The 23,043-nt window shown below is 38.0% G+C and overlaps 1 protein-coding gene across 1 annotated transcript; it reads left to right on the top strand.

The window, feature by feature from the left end:
* Positions 1–5,064: 5,064 nt before the first annotated feature.
* Positions 5,065–18,662, top strand: LOC103581936 (amyloid beta A4 protein; the record flags this gene model as incomplete). Its single annotated transcript, XM_008563647.1, has 3 exons — positions 5,065–5,236; positions 7,549–7,605; positions 18,436–18,662. Coding segments are annotated over 3 exons (456 nt in total), but the record flags the coding sequence as incomplete, so codon positions are not given.
* Between the last annotated feature and the right edge of the window lie 4,381 nt (positions 18,663–23,043).

Genomic DNA, 23,043 nt, shown 5'->3' on the forward strand with positions numbered 1-23,043 from the left:
TTTGTCTTGCAAGGTGAATAGAGCTGTTATAAAAGAAGAAATAAGCCTTTTCTGCCACAAGAATTCAGCTAAATGAACATTAGAAAACCTATTTGTGATTTTCAAAGTTTACAGAACTAAATATGAATGAACAAGGATGGTCATTCCTTAGATGTTCATGTGAGTCTGTACCTGTGTTTCTGCTTAAACATTCTCTTTGAGAAATATCCCTGCTTCTGTTATTCTGGGTAAAATTTCTCTTCATTATTATCCATAACATTTGCTTTGAGTAAAAATTAAGGTAGACTGGAATTCAAAAAACTGAGTTTAGCATATGATTTTAAAATGATAGTCTTTTCCTTTATTATTTTCGATTTTGGGAAGAGAATGAAGATGAGAAAAGGAAGATGCGGGGTTTCTGTTTGTTTAAATTCATTTATTTTTTAATTTTTATTTTAAATTGACAATTATGTATATTATATATTTGGAAGATGCAGTTGTAATTTTCAGATGAATTCTACTTGGGGTTAGTTATATAAGGTCTAATTTACATGCTCTACGTTTAGTGGATGAAATTATAAATAATTTTCCACTGAGTAATAATAGTAACAGGTTTTTCACTGAATTGTTTTAGTAATTTCTGTAGATTAGGAAGAAACTATTCTATTGAAGAAAGTAGAAAATCATGTAAATGTAAGCATTTGAAATCTCTCTTGAGATTTCTTTTTCTGTGAATCTCATCATGTAACTTATAAATGATGTATTTCAGGTCTCAAGGCTTTAAAACTCTTCTACTTGGCTAGAATCCTGAGTGGTTAGATCTCTTGGTAATTTACCATTGCTGGAAAGGGATTTAAGGGAAAATTTCTCAAACCGAGATTTGTAGCACTTTGTGGGAATAGGAAGGTGACAAGATTACAATTGTAAGGCAAACTGAACTTCCTACTTTTTGTTGTTGTTGTTGTTTGTATTGATTATGCATATTCACGGGGTACAAAGCTCACTGTCGCCACCTGGGTCCAGGATATGATGGTCAGATCAGGTATCAGGATGCCCATTACCACAAATTGTGATTATTCCCCATGTTCCCCACTCCCCACCCAATTAATCCCCAACACCGCCCTATCCCCCCCCCCAACCCTATGTATGTATGCTCTCTCTCTCTCTCTCTCTCTGCAAGTCTAATGCACCACTGTGGTCTTTCTCTCCTTCTTTCTTTCTCTCTTAGCTCACACTATGAGTGAGAACTTCCTACTTTTTTAATGGAGGTTTCATTTTATTTTGTTTTGTTTTATTTGTACTTGTTTGGAGATTTTAACAGATTCACGTGCACTTGAAAGAATTACTACAAAGAGATCCTGTATATTCTTCACTCAGTACAATATCCCAACTACAAAATTGACATTAATCCTTTATCACACTTTTTTAACCCAGGTATTTACTCCTGCTCCTCCGTGTTCTCTTCCAAAAGTCTGCTGTTTCTTGCATACTTTTTAATACTTTGTGTGAAAATATTAGCCTAATACTTTTCTGGTGCTGACCCCACTCCTACCCCTCAACTTCTCCCAGACTCAGCAAAGGTTCTCTTTTCAGCCACATGGACAATTTTTCTGGAATGATGAATGGTTAGAGAAAATCTCAAGAGAGACCAAACACTGCCCTACAGTTGCATAGGAATACGATTTTGAGTAAGAGAGGATAAATAATGTGTCCTACTCAGGGTCCTCTCTGAAATCAGCTCTGCTACTCTAGAAAGTTGATGTTCTAGTCATAGCCCTAAGGGAAAGTGAAGGGAAGTGCCAGGTGATGGTTGTTCTGTGATGCTGCTATTTGGGCAAATGATAACGAGAAACCCTTTTTGCCAGTACAGGGGTTGCAAGAAGACCTGTATGTGCTTTCTTTGGCACTGGGGCAGATGGAATGTGCTTCTGTAGGTCAGCAAATCAGAGGGAGTTGGACAAGGTGTCTTTTAGAGATTAAGAACGAAAGAGGCACGTTCTCAGCCCTATTCTTCCGGGCTCACGTACGTCTGCTCCTCCATACGTTATATATTTGGTATTAGATTATCGCACACTGCTGTACGCATTTCTGACCACATTCCCTCCAATGTCCTCTTGTATATGAGTACCTGTGGCATTGGTTGCTCTTCCCTGCAAGGTTCTCACGGACTCCACCAAGGTCATGAAACTCTTTGAGGCCATTCAAGGTCAAGACAGCCAACCCAACACTGCCCAAGTGGAGATCTCACTTTCTTCTTGACCTTTTCTGAGTGAATGAGTCAAGACTCTTATGGCTAGAGACTCCAAAAGGGGTTGTGGGTACATCATGTATTTCATTCTATTTCCTTAGTTGACATATAAATGGATTTTTTAGTTCAAAATGCTTATTTTTGCTGATTAGGGCTCATTTGGCCTGGTTTCTACAAATTAGCTGTAACAAAAGGTTTCATAGCTATTTTAGAATGAGGCAGAAAATAAAAATGTATCATTATGTTTCACTGGTGGTGTAGGAAAATGATGATATATTATAATGCCATTTGAGTTCTGGAAGTAAGAAATGGTTACTGGGTCACAAATATCTATCATGGATGAGCTCCTCTGATCATCATTCTTTTATCCCTTTACTTAACTTGCACCAACCTAAAATTCTACCACTTTTATTTAGTACATAGGAGAGGTCATATAGACAAGTTTCCTGTGCCTGCAGAGATATGGGGCCAGTGGCAGACAAGTTATCAAAAGACATGTATTTGGTACTCTAAGAGATATAAAATGTGGGAATTTGGGGCCGGCCCGGTGGCGCGCTGGATAGTGCACCGTTTGGGAAGCGCGGTGGCGCTCCCGCCCGAGGGTTCGGATCCCACATACAGACCGGTTCCCGCTCACTGGCTGAGCGAGGCGCGGGAGCAACACCGAGGGTTGCAATCCCGTTGCCGGACACGGAAAAAGACAAAAAAAAAAAAAAAAATGGGGGAATTTGCAGGAATGTCGAGGCATGGCGAATTTTGCTGCCAGTGCTCCTATGACTTAGGGCTGTGCCACCAGGTGGAGGAATTCTCTGCCTCCTTTGGTAGCGGTGGCCATGCCCTGTCAACAGTGTAGGCTCAGGAGACACCCCTGTCTCTTAGTCTTGTTGGAATTAATACAGTGTGAGGAGGAGATTAATGATGAGTATTGTCATGTGTCTTAGAAACACGAAAGAGCATGAAACATGAACATGTACAGATTGGTGAGGGAGACACAGAGGAAGGGGGAAAAGCCAATTTGTACGTGTTTGCTGCACCTGAGAGAAGGTTTAGGAGTAGAGACAGATGATGGGTGGGGTTGGCAGGGCGCCCACATCTGGGGCATGAATTTAGCTCTGCATTCCAGAAGCTGCTCTGTAGGTAACTCAGGGGTGATAAGACCCCCCAAACCAATTTACCCTGTACAAGTTAGAATGCCAGTTCTTTTGTTTTGGAGGATAAATAAAATTGCCATGGGATGGGGGCAGGGGATTCACTTGTGTCAACAGATCAGTTGTTTTTCATCCTACAGGAGAATTCTGAACAGCCAATTAAAGAAACATGCTTGGGGAGCATGGACTTTCAAAGCAGCAGCACTGAATGGGGTGCCCTTAATGATGGGCAACATGGAGCTTGATGCTCCTGGAGTCAGATGCTGCCATCTCAAAACCACCCAAAGACAGCCAGAACCACCTTGGATGTCTGCTACACAGGGCATTTCTCCTGCAGTGCTGGACACGTACCTTGTAAGCTCAGTGCTGTGTCCTCCCTGTTGGCATCAGCTTTTGGTTTTGCCATCATCTCAGTTCTGTTATTTTTTTAGTTTTTATTTTTTTTTTTGCAGCTGGATTGAACCCTGGACCTTGGGTTATCAGCACCACGCTCTAACCAACTGAGCTACCCACTCAGCTCTCATTGCCTTTACTGAAAGAGCAATGAGTAGCGTGTATAGGGAAGTAAAATGTGAGTTCTCTTTTACATTGACATTGTGGGTCTTTGTCTTTGATTAGTTGATTAGAATCAATCTGTTGAATACTTCTAACTTGGAAGCTCTGGGTTATGCATGGCTTTTGTCTCATAAAAAGGTGTTTTTCCCTTGGTGTGTTAGTTAAACTAAGAATAAGCAAGACATTGTGTGCTAAGGCATCAGCGGGCTCTCTACCAGCTTAGCAAGGAAGGGCAGGGTGCAAACCCAGAGGGAGAATTGGGGCTGCTGTTTTACTTCCAACAAAAATGGGATATACATGAGAGGTTCTAATTCTAATCATGATTAACTTTACAAATGGAATTGGATGAGTCAATCTTTGAGTCAGTCAGAGATTATGAAACTGATATTGGGGAGGGTGGCAAGACATGTTGACAGGTAAGGTGTGTTTTAATGAAAAACAATGCATGGTATGTGTTAACAAATTAGAGTTGTTGATTATATTTTATTTTTCTGCCCAAGGGTCAGATGTACAAATAAAAATTGTCTTTAATTAGAGTCAGTGTAATCAACTATAAGTCACATTTACAGGTATTACATATGTTTCCAGATATAGTCACTGGACAGGTTGGCTCTCTCCAAAAACTGGAAAACATTCAAAATACACACAACTAATTTCACACTTGAGTCAAGCCAGTCATTGATTCAGGTGAACAATCAGATGTTTGCAAGAGCTTAAACGTTTGCATCATAACCAAAACAGTACTTTGACATCAAAGTTGACTTGAGATTACTTTAAAAGAGAAGTTTATTTTTCACATGGAGAATGGTTTTGATGTACAGGCACCTTCTGTCATTTAACGTTCACCTAAAAGCAGCTAAAGGATATTTTCACCTCTAGCCGGAATCCTGTTATTATTACTACTGAGTGCTACACTCATTGAGCCAGGTGGGAACGCCCTGCTCTTGTTACAGAGGTAACTCTGAAGTCCTGGTGGGTGATTAAATTGCTCAGTAAATGTTTGGTAGATGCTGTCTAATTAAACCAGTCCCAGTTACTACTGGGAGGATTAATGCATAAGTCATGTGAACGTGTGTACATGAACACCAACTCGGTGCCTTTCGTGCTAAATGTGGTTCCCCACATCTCCTCTGATTAGAGGTGTGCTCTGAACAAGCCGAGACCGGGCCCTGCCGAGCAATGATCTCCCGCTGGTACTTTGATGTCACTGAAGGGAAGTGTGCCCCGTTCTTTTACGGCGGATGTGGCGGCAACAGGAACAACTTTGACACAGAAGAATACTGCATGGCGGTGTGTGGCAGCGTCAGTAAGTGGACCTTTCTTCCAGCCTGGCCACCTCTCGTCTTTCTTGCCACTGACTCTGCTCTCTGTAACAGATTGATTTTCCTGGTTCTTGGGAATGGGCCTGTTGCTACCACTAACCACCTTCCTGTCAACTTCTCTAATTGCCCAGAGTCTCCACAGTATGTTCAGTCATGAGCACACCTCTTGTCTTTCTCTAATAAGGCATGGCTGTGGATGTGTTCTTTTACCAGCTGGGGTAGATGCGTCTTGCATTCTGGAGGGACTTCTGAGTGCTTCTCTTTAAAACAAAGCTGGGGTGGCTGTTTTGTCTTCGGCAGCCGTTTCTGCAATTGCATACATACATGTCTGTCTTTGTACGTATGTGTTGGTGTTTATGCATGTACCCTCCCGGTGCAAAAACGATCTACCACGGAAGCCTGGCTGATGAAGCTTCAGTTGCGTTGGCAAGGAGGATTGCTGTGATGAATACCTTTAAGTTAGTTTGTAACGTGAGTACTGTATTGTGGTGGAGAGAGAATGGGATTGAATTGAGTTCATGGACCTCACATGCCAGAGAGTGGAAATGCCTGTGTTGCTGCTGAGCTCAGCACATAGACATTTGCAATGTCAAGTTTTCGTTTCCTCTCTTAGAAATAGATAGAAGAAAACTCCTGACTTCATATTAGAAACTTTCAGTGACATAAGACTCAAGGAATATCATTTTTAAAGCCTTTCTCTTGAATATTAAGTTTTTCATAACTCTGGTGGATAAATATATGAAGTCATGATGACTTAAATGCAAGATGAAACTCCCCCCACCAAATAGATAATTCTCAGGGGAAATTAATGTAGCAAATATATGAAACTTCTGCTCTTGTTAAACAGCCTTGAGAGTTAAAGTCTCCATTTTGTTTATTTATTTTGTTCATGAGTAGGGCATTTGTACTACTCAATAAAGAATTACTCAACTTGATTGAAAACTTGATTAAAAAATATATTCAATAGTTGTGCTTTTTTTTTTGAGACTCCTGCCTTTTCGCCCTTGTGTTGTTAAGGGTGGCAGCCACCATTTTCTGTCTAGGATTCGTGGGGATTATATAAATTGTCTTCCAGTGGGATTGTAGGATTAAGCAAAACGACAGAAGGATCTACACCATTAAGACCTTCCATTGTGAAGGAGCCTAGTATGGAAGTGGGATCCAGCATTTGTCTCCTGCCATCACCCGTTTATGAGGTGATTCTACTTCACTCCTGTATGAGAGCAGGTGTAGGAACTGGTAACCCCAAGGGTTCTTTTCTGGCTGAGATTGGATTATTGCAGCTTCTAGCTCAAAAGACTCTGGTCTTCAGTTGCAAACTGAGAAATTAATTAGGTCAGGTAATGGGAACACAGTGGGGAATTCTGTTGCCTGGAGCCTTTGGAACAAAGGGCTTTTGTTACAGTGATTCCAACTGGTTTAGTTCTTGGGTGAGGTTTTTCTGGCAGATTTCCAACTTTTTTCCTTCTTTCCTGAAGTGGGTTTATTTTCTGGGATACCATATATGTTTCAGTAATAAGAAAGAGGGTTTTTTGTTTGTTTTGCTTTGTTTTAAAATTATTAGCAGTGATGAATTTGCCTCAAGAGTAAGAAATTATCCCCCCCCACCCACCCCCGCCTCATCCCACTACTGCCTTCCCCCAGCACCCTCGCCATTTAATCACTTTGGACTGGGAGTGAGCACTGGGCTTCATGGGTTGGATGCAGGTTCCCTGGACAGCACACACTTTGTAACATTTGCAAAAGGTGGATGCTCCCAACAGGGATGTACACGGTAAAACTGAGCTGTACTAAGTATTAGAGGGGGATGGGTTACAGAGTAATGTATCAAGAAGGCAAGGGCCAGAGGCTGAGGTCTGTTAGGTGGACAGGTATAAGTGGAGAATAAAATCTCAACAAATAGCTATAGTCGAGAGCCAGAAGCTTCCCTATGAATGGGTGACACAAATGGAGATACTGTGAGAAATGAATTGGGAATTATGGATACTTGAACTAAATGAAGAATAGGAGCAAGAAATCCTCTAATAGATTACTTGGATGTACTACCAGAGACAAAATATCCAGCATTCTCAGATGTTAACCTCTTGTTAAAATAGATCTTCTGTTTATATGTTTACTTTGGTTTCACAGAGAAACTAAACCTCAGGGTATTTGTTTAGTTTTTTTGTTTTTAATTGAATGATTTTTCTGTTTGTTTTTTATTTTGTTTTGGTCAATGGAATTGTGTGAGAGAGTTTCACCCTTCATTTCCATGTTTGTTTTTGTTTTTAGTTATATTCTCTTATTTTCTCCATAGTGTCCCAAAGTTTACTCAAGACTACCTGGGAACCTCTTCCCCAAGATGCTGTTAAACGTATGTTGTCGTTCACTTGTGGGAAGGGAGGTGGGGTATGTTGCATGGCTGGGTGATGACTCCAGTATCATCACCTTCTCTGCATGGTTCTGTGGTTCTTGAATATTACCTTGCTTGTAATGATGTCTAATTTTGCCAGAAAACTTGAAATGTCAGGCTAACAATACTGACTCAGCTTCTATTTCTGTCAATTTCCTTTTTATTTAGTGTGGCTCTATTAAATATTGTATATGCAACATTATTTTTGTGTTTTATTTGGTATCATTATTTTGTTTTCTAAAAAGCTGCTAAAATGCCACAATTTAAAAAGAGACCATATATGTGAGTAATTTATTTCCCAGAAAAATGTTTAATATTCTTGTACTGTGGTACGCGGACTCATTTGTGTTCTCAGGTTTCAGTTATGTGTTGTAAGACAATTGTTTCAGAGTTAAAAGTGAAAGGTCACTTTAGGTCATTGAACCACCTCTTCCTTCTCTCTCAGAATGCACAGTAGTAGGTCAGAGGTGCATGGCTTTTGATCTTATCATTAGGAAGGAGAGAAAGAGCTTCCTATAAAAAAATGTATCGAACAACTGCTGCAGGTCTTACGATGTCTTAAGTTTTGTGATTATTTCAGTTATTATTAGTCTAGCTTGGCTTCAGATGTGGTGTCAAATACATAAACACTCATTTTTGAATTTGGATTATATCTAGAAGTAGGTTTATCCAGCTTTAGGTTAGGGATGACATGTACTATTGATCCTTATCGTTGGAAGAAGAGACACAGTTTCAGTTGTAGCTTAGATATTTTATAATTCAAATTAGCATCTATCTACATTATTCTGGAAGAAAAAACTAGTCTTAAAATTGATGAAACCAAGTGTCTTAAATTTTAAAAAACAATAAATTATAGATGGAGAATTATGTACTTTACAGAAGATTTCTAAGTGTTTTAATGGCCTTTGTAAGATATAACGTATAATATTAGGTAAACTTTTGAAGGATGTGGATTTTACTGCCACAATAAACATAGCATTATTCTCTAAGAACATCAAAAGAATGGCCACTGTGTAGACAGAGAAGGATGAGGAAAAACTCAACTTATTGCACATAGGATTGATAATACATTGATTTGCATGGCGTGTTGCTTTGTACCGAGCATTTTTGCCGATCCTCTCTTTTTCTCCAGGATACTTTGTGGATGTTTTACTTATTTTCTTTGTACATGTGAGAAAATGAGGCTTAAAGAGCTTAGTGACTTGTCCTGAGCCATAGAATGGCAGGACCAGGTTTGAAACCTAAATGACATTTTGGCTGCATGTATTCTGTATACCAAATGGCTAAGCATTTGGTTCTGACATTGTCTTCTTGGTTAGCAAAACTGCTTTCGAGGTTCAGAAGCACATTTTAAGAATACAGAAAACAGTGGAAAGACAATGAAGAATATTAAGAACATATTTTCCTAAGTTCCATGAACATCACATACATCAGTAAATTAAATGTCTGTCCCACACTTTTACAAAACTGATTATTTTTCCTTCAAGTTTCATTCTATATCATTATAAGATATAAAAGAATTGCATTTTTCCATTTTTATTAATTGATGGAAGTGAACATTTGATAAATTTTTTTTCATGAAGTACACATAACTACTGTTTGTGTTGTCCACTCTTCCAAACAATATTGAAAGCCTGTTTTGTAATTTTCTCTTTCCCAGTAATTTTCTTCATCCACTTGCAGTGTGTTTGGGTTCCTGACACCTTTCCATTCTAGGAGGATACAGTTATTTTGGCAGCTATATTTTCTTGTCTACCTGCAGAGACTATTTAATCACAGCAAGTGAAGGGTTTTGCAGTGCGAGTACAAACAGACAAGAGAAAGCATATAATTTCTAGTTATTTATAGCCTGTGCAGCCATGCAGTCTTATTTATCATGAAGCTGCACATTTGAATTGAAAAAGTCATGGTCATATGGAGGTCAAATGCAGATAGCAGACCCAATTCAGAGAAAATGAGCCACAACTGAAGGCAAGCAAGCCTGTTTGATTAGGCAACTTGGGCTTACACTTGCTCTTCACCAAGTTAGAGCTAATTGGATGACACCTCTTTGTACAAAGTTGGTTGGTTTCACAGGTAGCGCAGTCTGAGCTGCTTCTAGTGAAATGATAAATGTGAAATGAGATAGAAAAAGCTTTCCAGTTGAACTGATACATGATTACACTTAGGAAGAAAATGTATGATTGTCTAAATTGTAAATCAAATAATTATCCTATCAAGACTTATTATAATCAGGCATTTGTATATTTTAAATTTTTCTCATAAAAACCAATTTTTAAGCATTGCAATTTAGGGACACAGTTTTTTGGGAGTCTTTCGTTTTTATACATAAGAGTCTAAATCACAAATATAAGGGACAGAAAAATGTGATTGAGAGCTTCCATTTTATTCGAACTTACGGATTTGAATCCTTTAAAAAATCCTTTGCCATTTGAGATAAAGAATCTTGAGAGAGCTGAGTCATTTCCAACATTAATTTTGCATCTGCCCATTTGGGTTTAGGACAGTGCAGAAATTTCACATTGTCTGTACCATGCAGTGTTCATAAATAGTAAAGTTATTATATAAATATTTGTTGATTAGTTTATATATCAGATATGAGGCTATGATAATTTTTTCTAGTGGTCTCCTCAGATTGCATCTCAAAAGGCAAACAGACCAACTCCTTAATGCATTTAATCTTAGAAAGAGCATCATGCTCATTCTCAGTCAGCTGATTGCACCATGGGATCTGGCCAAACAGTGACCGATCTCTGGCTCCTTCACTTGCAGTGATGTGGTACAAACAACATCTGGACCAAGGTTTGTCAACCTTGACAGTTGACATTTCAGGCCAGATAATTCATTGTGGTGGGAGTCTTTCTTATGCATGTGGGATATTTAGCAGCATCACTGGCTCCTTTAACACAACTCTAGCTGTGATAACTAACAGTATCTCCAGACTATTCTAAATGTGTCCACGGGAGGGGGGGGGTGTAAAATCACCCTGGCTTGAGAAGCACTGTTCCAGACTAGTAGTTTCCCCATGTCTGACTCTGAGATATAACTAGGCTGGTGTAAATAGGTATACTTTCCACAAGCTTGAGGACATGTTGAAGTGTTAGAATATCAGTAGCCTCCAGTTCTCAGTAGATGTTTATGAAATTTAATTTGTTAGACCACTATCCTTTTGCAAGATAAGGTAGAAGGTGCTCTCGCTGTTCTGACTATATGTAAACAGATAGATGCTGTGGTTCAATAAAACGTTATTTTTTTAAAAAAGCATCCAACAGGCCAATCCTTAGTTTAATACAGCAGTTACTTGTAACTGCAGGATGTGCTAGTGCTAAGCTAGGTATTTTGATGGGCACCACCAAAGTAATCCAAGTACCCTGCTTTCAATAACTTGATAGCTTTATTGATGAGATGAGACCCAGGCATGTGATAGAATTAAATGACAATATAAAATAAAATATACAAGTGTAGGGAAAGACTGCTTATGGAAGGCTGATGTAAAATGAAATTGGTTTTATCCTTAAGATCTCCATAGAGGTTAACAGTTCCATCTGCTTTTACTGCTACAATTTCTACAAAAGTGGACAATATTGAAGATGTTGACTTTTTGAACTCATCTTTTGAGTGTTGAGTAGTTATGACAGGTCGTTTCTTTATGAGCCACTATTAATGAAGTTGAAAATAGCTTCTGACAAATTGACAAAAGCAATAACCTAAGGTTTAGACATTCTAAATGCCAGTTATTGCTGTTGCTTCACATATGTTTTTTAGAGGCAGACTTGAGGATGCTTTTAAATTTTGGTGCATTGTGCTAAGTAGAGAATATAGATATTAATAAAAATGACACCAGCATTCATTCTTTCACATTCATTTCACATATTTGACAAAGTTCCCATATCGGTACGTGTCCATAGACATAAAAAAAGAAATGTAGCTTGATAGAGTAAACACAGCATAGATTACATTTTTATTGCCTTATGTCCACACGATGCATTGATGGTATTCTCTGCCAACTGCAATGCACTGACTATAAAACAAGGGCATATCGGGGGAGAGTGCCTTTGTTCTTTTTTTTAGAGACTCTAGTATCATACTGAAGGACCACAAACATTATTTTCACGTTTTAAATGGCTCCCGTCTCTTGGACTTGGTGGGGATGATACATACTTGAGTTTAGAATGCATTAAGAGTTTTAGCTATTTTGGAATTGGAGAAATGGAGAGACTTTCATAATTTTTAGTTTTAAGTTGGGGTGGCAGTCTGAAAGCTCTTGCCATGGTTTTTTGGTTTTTGTCAGCTGGAATATATGGGGATCCGATCCCCTGACCTTGGTGTTATAAGGCTGTGCTCTAACCAACTGAACTGACTGGCTAGCCCTCTGCCATGTTTTGAGATTAAATTTTCACATAAGATCTTTCTTAACAGGTTTATATTTCACCCGTATATGAATTATCCTCATTGCCACCTCTTGTAAATTATAGCCATTTCAAGTGGCAGCATTGCTAGTTCTGTATCAAGTAGCATTTTCAATGATAAGGCAATGATTTATAGCTCTTAATTTACTTTCATCTTCTGTTGTCAATGCCATAGAGATAAATTGCCTTTCTGCTCACACAAGGAGACTAAATTTTCTTGTTAGACTCTAACATGAGCCTATCTACAAAATGCCATTAATGGGTCTCTGTCTAGGGAAACATTCAGCCTTATGGCCTATTGTAGGTGGTTGTGGTCATTACTGTTTGAAGGTGGGTTTATTCCTTCTTTTACATCTTGAGCCCATTATGGCTATAAAATTGTGTTTCACCCTAGAGACTTAGGAAACAAATATCAAAACGATAGGGGCAGTTTTTCACAATGTCTGATTTTGATGCCACATTCTTGCAGTCTTTAGGGTAAATAGGAGATGGAGTGCTGTGCAGGGATTACACAGTCAGAACTAAAAATGAAGGAAACTGTTGTGTGGACAGTTAACGTTTCATGGTTTATCTCATATGGAGTCTTCCAGATGGGCAAAAAGAGATTTCTGTCGCATCCTGAAGATGTCAGCAGGTTTCACTTTGTTTTGAAGTAACTTCCCTTTAAATGATACCGTTTTCTCAGAGGAAACACAGGTGTGGACATGTTTCATTGGTTTCTTGTCCGTAGCGACAGAGGTGCATTTTGTGACAGGAACGTTGGGTGAAGCACAAGAGTTCATGAATAAGCTGGATGCAGGCCTGCCTCCTCCCCGGGAAGTAGAGCTGGCAGCATCTGAGAGGGGATATCACTGTGCAGTGGATGTTGTGACGAGCGTGGACGTACTGCTGTTACAATGGAAATGGGGATCCTTTGCGTGTGCGTGTGTGTGCACGCGCGCATGCATGTGTGTGTGTGTGGGGGGGGACCTCCTATAAGACGCATCCTGGTCCAAGCTACCCTCATCTTTGTCTTCTGTTCTTAAAAGATTTTCTTCTTTCTGCTTTTGTGCCTAAGCAGTTACAGTGATCCTTTTAAAACATGTCACATCCCATATTTCCCCCCTCTATCTCCCTACATGGGTTCCTCAGAGACCTCACTGTGCCCCCATTTCCTTTCTTCCTCTCCTGCTTCCTTGCTGCCTCAGCTCTGGCCACATCCCTCTCCTGGCTCATTCTGGAATTTGCCAGGCACCGTCTCCTCTTAGGACCTCCACCTTCCTGCCGTGTTCTTCCGGCAGCTAACAGGGAAGTGTCTGAACGTCACCTTAATTAAGACCCCACCTGGCCACCTACTTACCACTGAAGTCTACCTACCCCCACCACTCCTCATCCTTCTTAAACCTGTTCTATTTTCTTCTTTCCTCTTTTTCTCCGTAATGTAAATCACATGCTAACAATATGATTTCTTTGTCTTTTTTCTTTTCTTTTTTTTTTCCCCCGTGGTGATTATTTCCTTCACTAGAATGTAATTCCACCGGGACAAGGGGCTTCGTTTTGCTCTTAGGTTGCCCACACATCCCTCACATACAGTGGGGGCTACAGTGTTGGTGGGATGGAGAAATAAAGGAACCGACAGGCACACTCAAGGCAGCATAGTCTGTGTACTCAGAGCTGCTCTCTCAGCTGCTTAAATATCTCTGACCTCCCAGGGTTGCAGAGATCAAGGACGGAGCTTACATGAAAGGCACTGGTCATCCATAATGCCAGTGAGTATTTGGAAGCTGAATGTTGACTTGAGGCTTAATCCACTGTGAATTGGAACTGCTTTTCTGTTGTATTTTTTCATTTGTTATGAGTGTTTAGATACATCCTCACTGTTATGTATCTACCATCTCCTACAAGGCTTTTATGGGACTAAAATAAGAAAATAAAAATGAAAGTCATTTAAAAAGTTGTAAAAGCCCATGCATATGATGTTGGTAGTGCTGCTAATGATTGGGTGCCTAGCGATCAAAACTTAGAGCTAAGATGTTTAACCCTGAGCTTTGTTAAGTCCAGTTTTTTGTGGAAAGGTGATCCAGCTAGCTTGCTCACAGATAATATGAGTGAGCATGTTTCAGCAGGGACCTAGGGCTAAAAAGTCATCCCTGTTCCACCTCTATGGGATCTTTCGCTTGACCCCTGTTTTACAGCTCTAATTCTGTTAGCAGATATTTTTCAGAGCAGGAACAGCTGTTTGATAGAAAATAAGCCAACAGAGATCCTAAAAAAACATATTTTTTGTGAACTCATGTTGTTCATTAACAAAACAAAACATACCCTTTCCAGCTGCCTGGACATGTTGGTAGATTAGTCCTTTAAAAATTAACTTTATATCTTTTTATGGTTTACCTAGTCCTAAACTCAGACTTTATGTGTGTTTGTGGGTGTGACTATGTTAAATGATAGGGTTTCCCCTCTACACAATAAAATAGTGACTTTTTTTCTCCCCACCTATTAAATGAGAACTCATGTAACATGCCTAATGAAAAGAGACTAGTATTATTTGGCCAGCTTGGAAATCTGAGCCCAGGTCATAGCTTCTAAGGTCTCTTAGAACCTCAGAGGTCTCTGAACAGGATAAACTGCTTCAGGGTAACAGCTTAAAAAAGACAAAAAAACAAAAGCGAAACCCTCTTAAAGCCAGTTTGTTTTCACTTTCTAAGTGGTTACAGTGACCTGTGTTTTAAGTGACCTGCAGTATACAGCTTTCTTGTTCCCTTTGTGTCGTGGGACATGCCTTGACATTCCTTGAGCTACGCCTTTCCCCAAAAGAAACACCTTGAATGGGTAGGGACATAGCCCACCATGGACATTATCACACAACAGTAGCCAGCCCTGGTAAGATAATTGATGTCTTCAGGATATAGGGATATTAGAGAAACAGAAGCTGAGCCCTCTGGACCTCCTCCTTAAAAATGCTCTCTCCTTCCTCCTCACTGGCTGCAGAGCAGTGATAATAAAATATCAAATTCATTTGAAAAATACCAAAATATGCTGTTATTCTTCTCTCCTTGACTAAATGGTGACCTGGTTTGCTGATTGATATGAATATAGGATAATTTTACTGACTTATACTAATTGAGATGGAGGATTAGTATGAATGGCTGAACAGTTTGAATTAAAGATTGAAAGACAGCATCTCTTAAATTCTCCAATTACTAGAAGTAACTAGGTCCCCTAACAAAGATTTGATTGAAGAGAAATTATATTATTCCGAGCCCTCCAGCAAAACAGAACCAATATAGAATATATACACACATATGTATATACACATACATGTATATACAAACATATATGTACACATACATACATATACGAAGAGATTTATTATAAGGAATTGGCTCACACAGTTATTTTGGAGGCTGTAAGTCCCATGATCTGTCATCTGCAAGGTAGAGACCCAGGAAAGCAGGAAAGCCAGTCCAAGGGCAGAAGACTGATGTCCTAGCTTAGTGATGCAGACAGGGAACAAAAAGGGTAAATTCCTTCTTTCTCTATCTTTTTTTTCTTTTCAGGCCATCAACAGATTGGATGATGCCCACCCACATTGGGGAAGGCAGTGTACTTTACTGAGTCCACCAATTCAAATGCCGACCTCATCCAGAAACACCCTCACAGTGGCCCAGTCAAGTTAGCACATAAAATTAACCATCACAGAAATATTTCTTGATAAATGTAATAAATTGGTAATACAGTATTTGTATTTATTTCCATGTGTCTAAAAAGAAGGTTTAATACTTGAAATATTCTTAATCCTGTTAAACATACCTCGCATGTCTATTTCCTGATTATTCTTTCATTCTTAGTATTGTAAAGCTACATTTCAACCGAGGCCAATGTGATTATAGTGATTCAGATTATAGGGTTTTATCTCCTTTCCATTATACAGAGGCAATATTTGCGAACCATAAGAATTGGAGAAAATCATAAAATTTACAAACCATAAGAGCTGGAAAAACTTCCTATTTATATAGTAAGTTTTACGATTCCAATTTTCCAAAGGGATGCTTATGCTATGGTTGTAGCAGTTAAAGCCAGATGACTATCTTAATCAGTGCATATAACCCCAAACATTTACACACTTTAATTTGTTTAAAACATAAAATATGGTTTGCCTAATCATGTCATTCTGCCAGATTATACTATGCCAAAAGAATACTGTTGTTTTATATTCTGCTTTTACTTTAACTTGTTCTTTTGAGCCCTACCAGTTAAGATGAGAAATTGTTGAAAACCATGGGAAACACATTTAAAATGCACCTTCATTTCACATTGAGAAATTGATTAAGTTAAAAATAGCATGCATATTCATTTGCTTGAAGTTCTGCAGAAAAACATTTATTTACCTTTGATTTTTCTTTCCAAAAAAATTTTAATATTGAAAATTATTGTTTCAGTCTTATGAATTAAGAACTCACTTATTTTTGATACTTTCAGCCTTTTATGTGGGACATACCAAAGATTTTTTTGGAAAATACATGTGTACTTTTTTCTGTAGTTGGTGCTTCATGGTCCTGTGTGTAATTCTTTTTCAGTGAATTTGAAATAAAAGTAGCTGCTTTTCTCATGATTGGCATAAATTCAAAGATTTGGAAAGGAGGTAATAATCAGAGGAGGAGGGAAGGGCACTAACATGTATGAAGTACTCTGTGTCACCCTCTCTTTTCCGTGACTTACACATGGTATGGAATCTCATTTTCTCAACACTCCTACCATGTCATGCAGCATATTGTTGCCACTCGATAAAGAAACTGGAATGTGGAGTGCTTATGTTTCTTGCTCTGGGTCACAGTTGATCTAAGAAAGAACTGGGATTCAAATCCAGACGAGTGTAATTGCAAAACCCTGCATGCTCTTACCTGTCTTCTCCCCTTTGCTGCCAGTGTGAGCTGGAACACCACTCACTCATTTACCTCACAGAAGACGGGGGCAGCTGTATAAAGGTTCTAGGAATATGTCTTTCTTCCTTCCTTCCACTTGAAAGTAACATCTAGTCAGATATTTCACCTGCTTTTTTATTTTTTGAAAATAATTATCAATCAGTGGTTGAAGTAGAAGGGAAGAAATCAAAATGAATGTTTCTCTTTAAAATTAAAAATCTTATTTGTTATTTAACAGAAAGGCCTTTTGGTTTTAGTTAATATCTTGAAGGCTTTGGATTGTTAAGATTCCAGACATTTTTTAGAAGCATGTGTAAAAAAGACATTTAACTTAGACTTTAGTTTCAAAGCGGCTTAGCCATAAATTCTTCTCATTCAAGTCCTCTTTGGGGTATTATATCCCAAATATAATATTCATGTCATTAGATAAGAAAAGTGAAAAGGTTACTTGGAGCATGGGTGATATTTGAATAATCTTTTGAATAAAGCACTTAAATTGATTTGACCTGAGAACATAGTGAAATTCATTTCACTTTTTACTCATTTTTCACTCATTTTTTAGTTTAAACATGCTTACTTCTTTTAAGTCAAAATCTCTTTTTGTTTTTTAAGCCTTGTAAATACTTTGAATTCTCAGTAGTTATTACTAATCTTTTGGAAAATTTCTTGTCTAGGCATTTGTAATTCACTTGGCTCATGAGTTAGGTACATTTTTGTTTTATAGTGTAGTCTTGAATTTTATGGGTATTTATGTTTCCACATAATATAGCAGTATATGTTGCAACTTGAATATTGCTTAGCAGTATTAGGTGAATCCAAAATAGAAATCACTTTCTTTCTGACAACAGATATAATGAATTTGTTGACTGTTGCCAAATTTGTAAAAGCAGAGAGGTCCTTTTGTGATTTCAAAACTGCATTTGTTGATATTTGTATTTCTTTTTGTACTGTTTCAAATACTCTGTCATGAAGAATGGTTTTAATTAAGCTATCTTAAATATGTTACATAAAATTTACCTTGTCTCTGAGGTGCAGTTATTCTGCAAAAGGCTAATTTTCAGATTTCCTCGGTTTCTGTGGGAATCTTAATGTGTGATATTGATGATACCATAATTTACTTTCAAGATTACAAAAAAAAAAATCTAGCAAAGCATGGGGATTTGGAAACACATATCTGTATTAAGCACCAACTGTTTTTGCTCTGTGTATGCTTGTTGTGCAAAGAACTCTACATATAATCCTATAATTGCAAAATAGGCTGTTTTAAAGATTTTCCTGTACCCTATTCTTGGAAGAGGTGGAATACATTCTTACTGTGCTGTGAGATGACTTGTGGTGTTCCCTTAAACAGCATTAACATCTTGTTTGTGCTTCTTTACTAAGTTCTTTGTTCCGGGAAATAAGTGAAAATATGACTTTCTTTTAAATGTTGGATATTCTTTTTCTCTTCTCAAACCTCCTTCCCTTCTACTTTATAGTTCCTACAACAGCAGCCAGCACCCCTGATGCCGTTGACAAGTATCTTGAGACACCTGGAGATGAGAATGAACACGCCCACTTCCAGAAAGCCAAAGAGAGGCTTGAGGCCAAGCACCGAGAGAGAATGTCTCAGGTAAACATGGCTTTTCTGTCCTTTGGTCCTGCAAATCTGATTTACCTGTGCTTCAGTCTTCCCAGGGCCCAATGGCTTAATCCAGTTCTTTAAAGATGTACAGTTCTTATTTTAAATATTTGCTACGATGTAGCAAAGAAACCAGTTTGGGTTTCTTTGCATCTTCCATGAGTGTGCTGCTACCTAGGAAAGATCTGTGTGTAGTAGGTATAATAGAATTTTATAATCCTTACAAATTGTATTGTCTACAATATTCTCTTTGGTGAAGAAAGGTATTTGGTTTTAGTAATCTGTACATATGGAGTACCTATAACCACCATGTTGTAAATTAAAATCCATTAAAATGTTCTTTAGTAAAGATGAATAATATTTTATTATTCAATACCAGATGATTAAAACTTTGACCCAACTATTTTTTTTACAAAATTAATTCATAAGAAAACAGAAACTAAAAGCTGAGCTGAACCATAATGATTGTTTCATCTAGTCCCATAAGTGATAGACGATGGAATAGAGGTTCAAGAGAGTGGCTTCCCACTTGAGCACAAAGCAGTGTAAGTGGCAGAGGTAGCGTTTTCAATCCAAGCCTTCCTTCCTCCTAGTATGATGAAGCTCCTTTCACTACATAGTGCTGCAATCCCTTCTCCGCCTTTCCTTTTTTAAAGCGGATTCTGTATTAAACAAATCGAAAACTAACATGTCTAAAACATAGCTAATCTATATGTAATAGTATCAACTACAATTTAAACTATGTCTATTACCAGGCAATGGATGTTGTATTAGAGTTTGATATTACAGAGAATTTTAGCCCTTTCTCAGATTCCTCATTCCTTTATTAATTAAATTAACTGGCATCTGGCATTTCTTATTTGCCAGTCACTTTTCTAACTTGTGGTCTACAAACTTAGGAGTGAATGTGAAAAAAAAGTAGGAAACATAAATGTATGAAGAAAGACCTCAGGTTGAAGTCAACTATTCATTTTTTCGGTATTAGTATTCTGTGGTAAATATCAGACAGTGTGACTGATTTTTGTCCTACTTAGCACAAATACTTAAAATGTCTTTTGATAGACATTATACACAATTCATGAATTAGTCTGCCATATATTTTCTAAGATTATAAGTCTTTAGTAGACTGTTAATGTTTTCTTATTTTCTGATATTGGGCCTTACTGGCCCTATAGAGGCTCCCCCTCCCAAGGCTAGCCAGTTCCTTAGAGATAGCAAATGAATGGCCTGTGAGCACATCTTTCATATGCAAACCAACCAATCCAAAACCCATACCTACATCTACCTTCTTTATCTAGTTTTTATACTCTTTGCCACTGTCCATCTGCTCTAATCACCCCGGGGCCAGGTACCAGACAACTAGGGACAGTCCCCATATCCAAGAGCCTGAAGAAATTATTCAAACCAGTCAATTGTAAGCCTGTTTACTCTGCCTTGCCCATTCCTTCCCATGGAAACCACAGTAACAGGTCTTGACCGTATTTTCCCTCACTCCCTTTGTCTCTGGACTGACGCTGGTGCTTCCCCACATGGCCCCGTGTGTCCTGGCAAGCATCCTCCTCTTGGGAACTGTGAAGAACAAACTGTCTTTTTAGTGTTAGCCATCTCCTGGTCTGTTGGCCTCACCATAGATGAATAATAATAAAACCTTCATTTTAAATCATATAGTATTAGTAATGTATCTAGAAAGGTACAACACAGTTACTTTTTCATTTTTAAAGATGAGTAACGGCAAAACTAGGATCTACATTAGTATAATAACACAAAGAGGAATAAAAACTTAAAATCACAATACTTTTGGCTCTAGAATATATTACGTTGTGCACTTCTAGTGGTTGTCCATGATGGAAACCTAAGTGCAAGTTGAACTAAAAAGGTAGCTACAGTGGAATAGCGAGGTTTCACCTGAAGCCAATTCTTTTGAGAAAGAGGATTTTCATTGAGAAAGACACAGGCAGATATATAATCTTTGTTAAGAAAGCATAGGAGGACTATGAGTCATGCACATTGCCACTGAAATGTCCTCCTTTAACCTTAAATCCTGTCTTCTTCTTTCTGAATCTTGCAGAGCCTTCCCACTGTCCTCAAAAATTCAACTCGGCACATGAAGTCTAAAAAAGAGTAATAAAAATAAACACTATCTTGTCTCTCCAGTTGGAATATAAACTCGTTTAGTCCCTATAAACCTTACTAACCTTGCATTTTATTCTTGAATCCGCTTAGTCATTATTCTTAAAAGAATTTTTTTAATTGATTTTTTTTTTTGTATTGACGGGCACAAAGGTGACCATCACTACCTGTGCCCAAGATTTGATGATCAGATCCATACCATCAGCATGCTTATTACCACAAATTACAATTATATCCTGAATTTTTTTCCTTCAGTTTATCTTGGTCATTCTCTTCCTATTAAGAGAAAACTGATTTTGAATACTCTATTAGTTTTAAATATGGTAGGTCTCCACTAAAATAGTAACTTTATTTTAGCATATCTGCTTAACCCATGCCTTAGTTCATGTAAGTTTTGTTAGGTTTCCTTCATGTTTTAGTCATCAGATATGTCTGAGATAACCCAAGAGATGTTGTCCTGGAGTAAAGAATGTTGTCTACTAGAGTCCATTTGTCAGAGGAAAGTGAGATGCCTGAAATCAGCATTTGTCTTCATAACCTATGGCACTGAATTCTGGAGACTTGACTTTGAACTTACATGACTCTTAAATCTCTATTTCATAGTAGTTATTTTCTCTGCTTGAAACAGTCAAGTCTTTGAAGATCCGTAAATCTGGATGAAATTGATACCTTTGTGCATGCAGTGGAAATTGCTTTATAAGAATATATAGAGTGACCACAAGGTCTAAATCCTGAGAATTTTAAATTTTAAAAAATTTTGGTTCTTTAGCGGATTTTTATTGTAGTTTTTATTACTTGTTTTCTTACAAATATGGAAGATTTTGGATTTTTTGGTATTTTTTGTTGATAGGGACTTTTCAACCCATAGATTTTTGTTGCCATATGACTAGCATCTGGCAAATATAAATAAGCATCTGAACAGTATGTAAGTGTTTTTATTACTTATGAATTTAGCAGTTTTAGTATATCCTTAAAATGAAGTCCTTCAAAAGGAAAGTTTACCGGACTTGAAGCTTTTTATTTTTGACATAAGCAGCAACATCTCAGGAACGGCTCTTTGTCCTGTCACTAAATACAAATAAACTTAAGCTTACTTGGTGGATTTTCCGTTTTATAATGGCAAATTGGACTTTGAGTACAAAATCATGGTCATTAGAGCCACAAAGATCTTGCTTGGTTTTTCTCCTTCCTTCTCCATTTGCTACCTGTGTGAACTTCAGCAGGTACCTTAACCTGGTGCATAAGATGGAGATGGCCACACCTAATTTCACAGGCTATTGTGAGGAATCAATGAAATTAGATAGATTTTGTGATGCACTTACTATAGGGTCAGCAGTAATGTTTCTATTATCGATGTACCACAGTGGAAACCATCATTCAAAGGGAGATGTTCAGCCTATGGTGTATGTTCATTTGCTGTAAGTAGTCCTAGGGTGATAGATAGTATAGGTGATTTTATTTGTGGAGGTATAGGATATTGTTAAAATTATTCTGAAAATTAAAATTTCTATAGTAATGCTATTTTCAGTTCATTAGCAAAATCTTGTTAATTATTACATGGATCCCCACCTTAAAGCTGAAAGTCCAGGTTCTGAATGTGCAAGTTGAGGTGGTAAAAATGTAAATACAATGTAGGAAGTCAGTTTTTCACATTCCAGTAAGACATTAGGCTTCTGTCTCAAACTAATTTTGAGATTTCTTGCCTGAAAAATTTTTGTTAGGGTCTCAACACTGTGAACATTCTTAAAGCAGGAAACTGAAATGTTTTTATTGCAAGGCTTATCTCATCTATAAAGCAAAGAGAGTCTTCAAGATCTCCATTGCCCACAGGTGCCAAAAGGAGGCACGAAAGAACTGGGACAATGTATTTCTTTTTCTTTGTGTTTTGTTCTTGTTCATTGCAGCAGGACGTTTGTCCCAATTTTGCTGTGAACCTTGAGTGAGGTTATTTTTGATACACTCTTCAAGTGTAATAAAAAGTTTTTTTCATCCTGTTTTCTCCATAATTTCACAAACAGCAAGGGGAAGCTAGTCTTGTATCTCTTACAAAGATGTATTAATGCTAGTAGAGAACGAAATGTCTAATTAGACACCCACATGAAGATTTGATGTGGTATTGTCTCATAGAAGTTCTCTATCGGGCCGGCCCCGTGGCCTGAGAGTGCAGCGCGGGTAGCGCCAAGGCTGACGGTTCGGATCCTATATAGGGATGGCCACAGTGCTCACTGGTTGAGTGTGGTGTGGATGACACCGAGCCAAGGGTTGCGATCCCCTTACTGGTCAAAAAAAAAAAAAGTTCTCTATCAATAGTTATTTATTTATTTATTTATTTTTT

This window comes from Galeopterus variegatus, unplaced genomic scaffold, assembly GCF_000696425.1.
Source record: "Galeopterus variegatus unplaced genomic scaffold, G_variegatus-3.0.2 Scaffold14352, whole genome shotgun sequence".
NCBI lineage: Eukaryota > Metazoa > Chordata > Mammalia > Dermoptera > Cynocephalidae > Galeopterus > Galeopterus variegatus.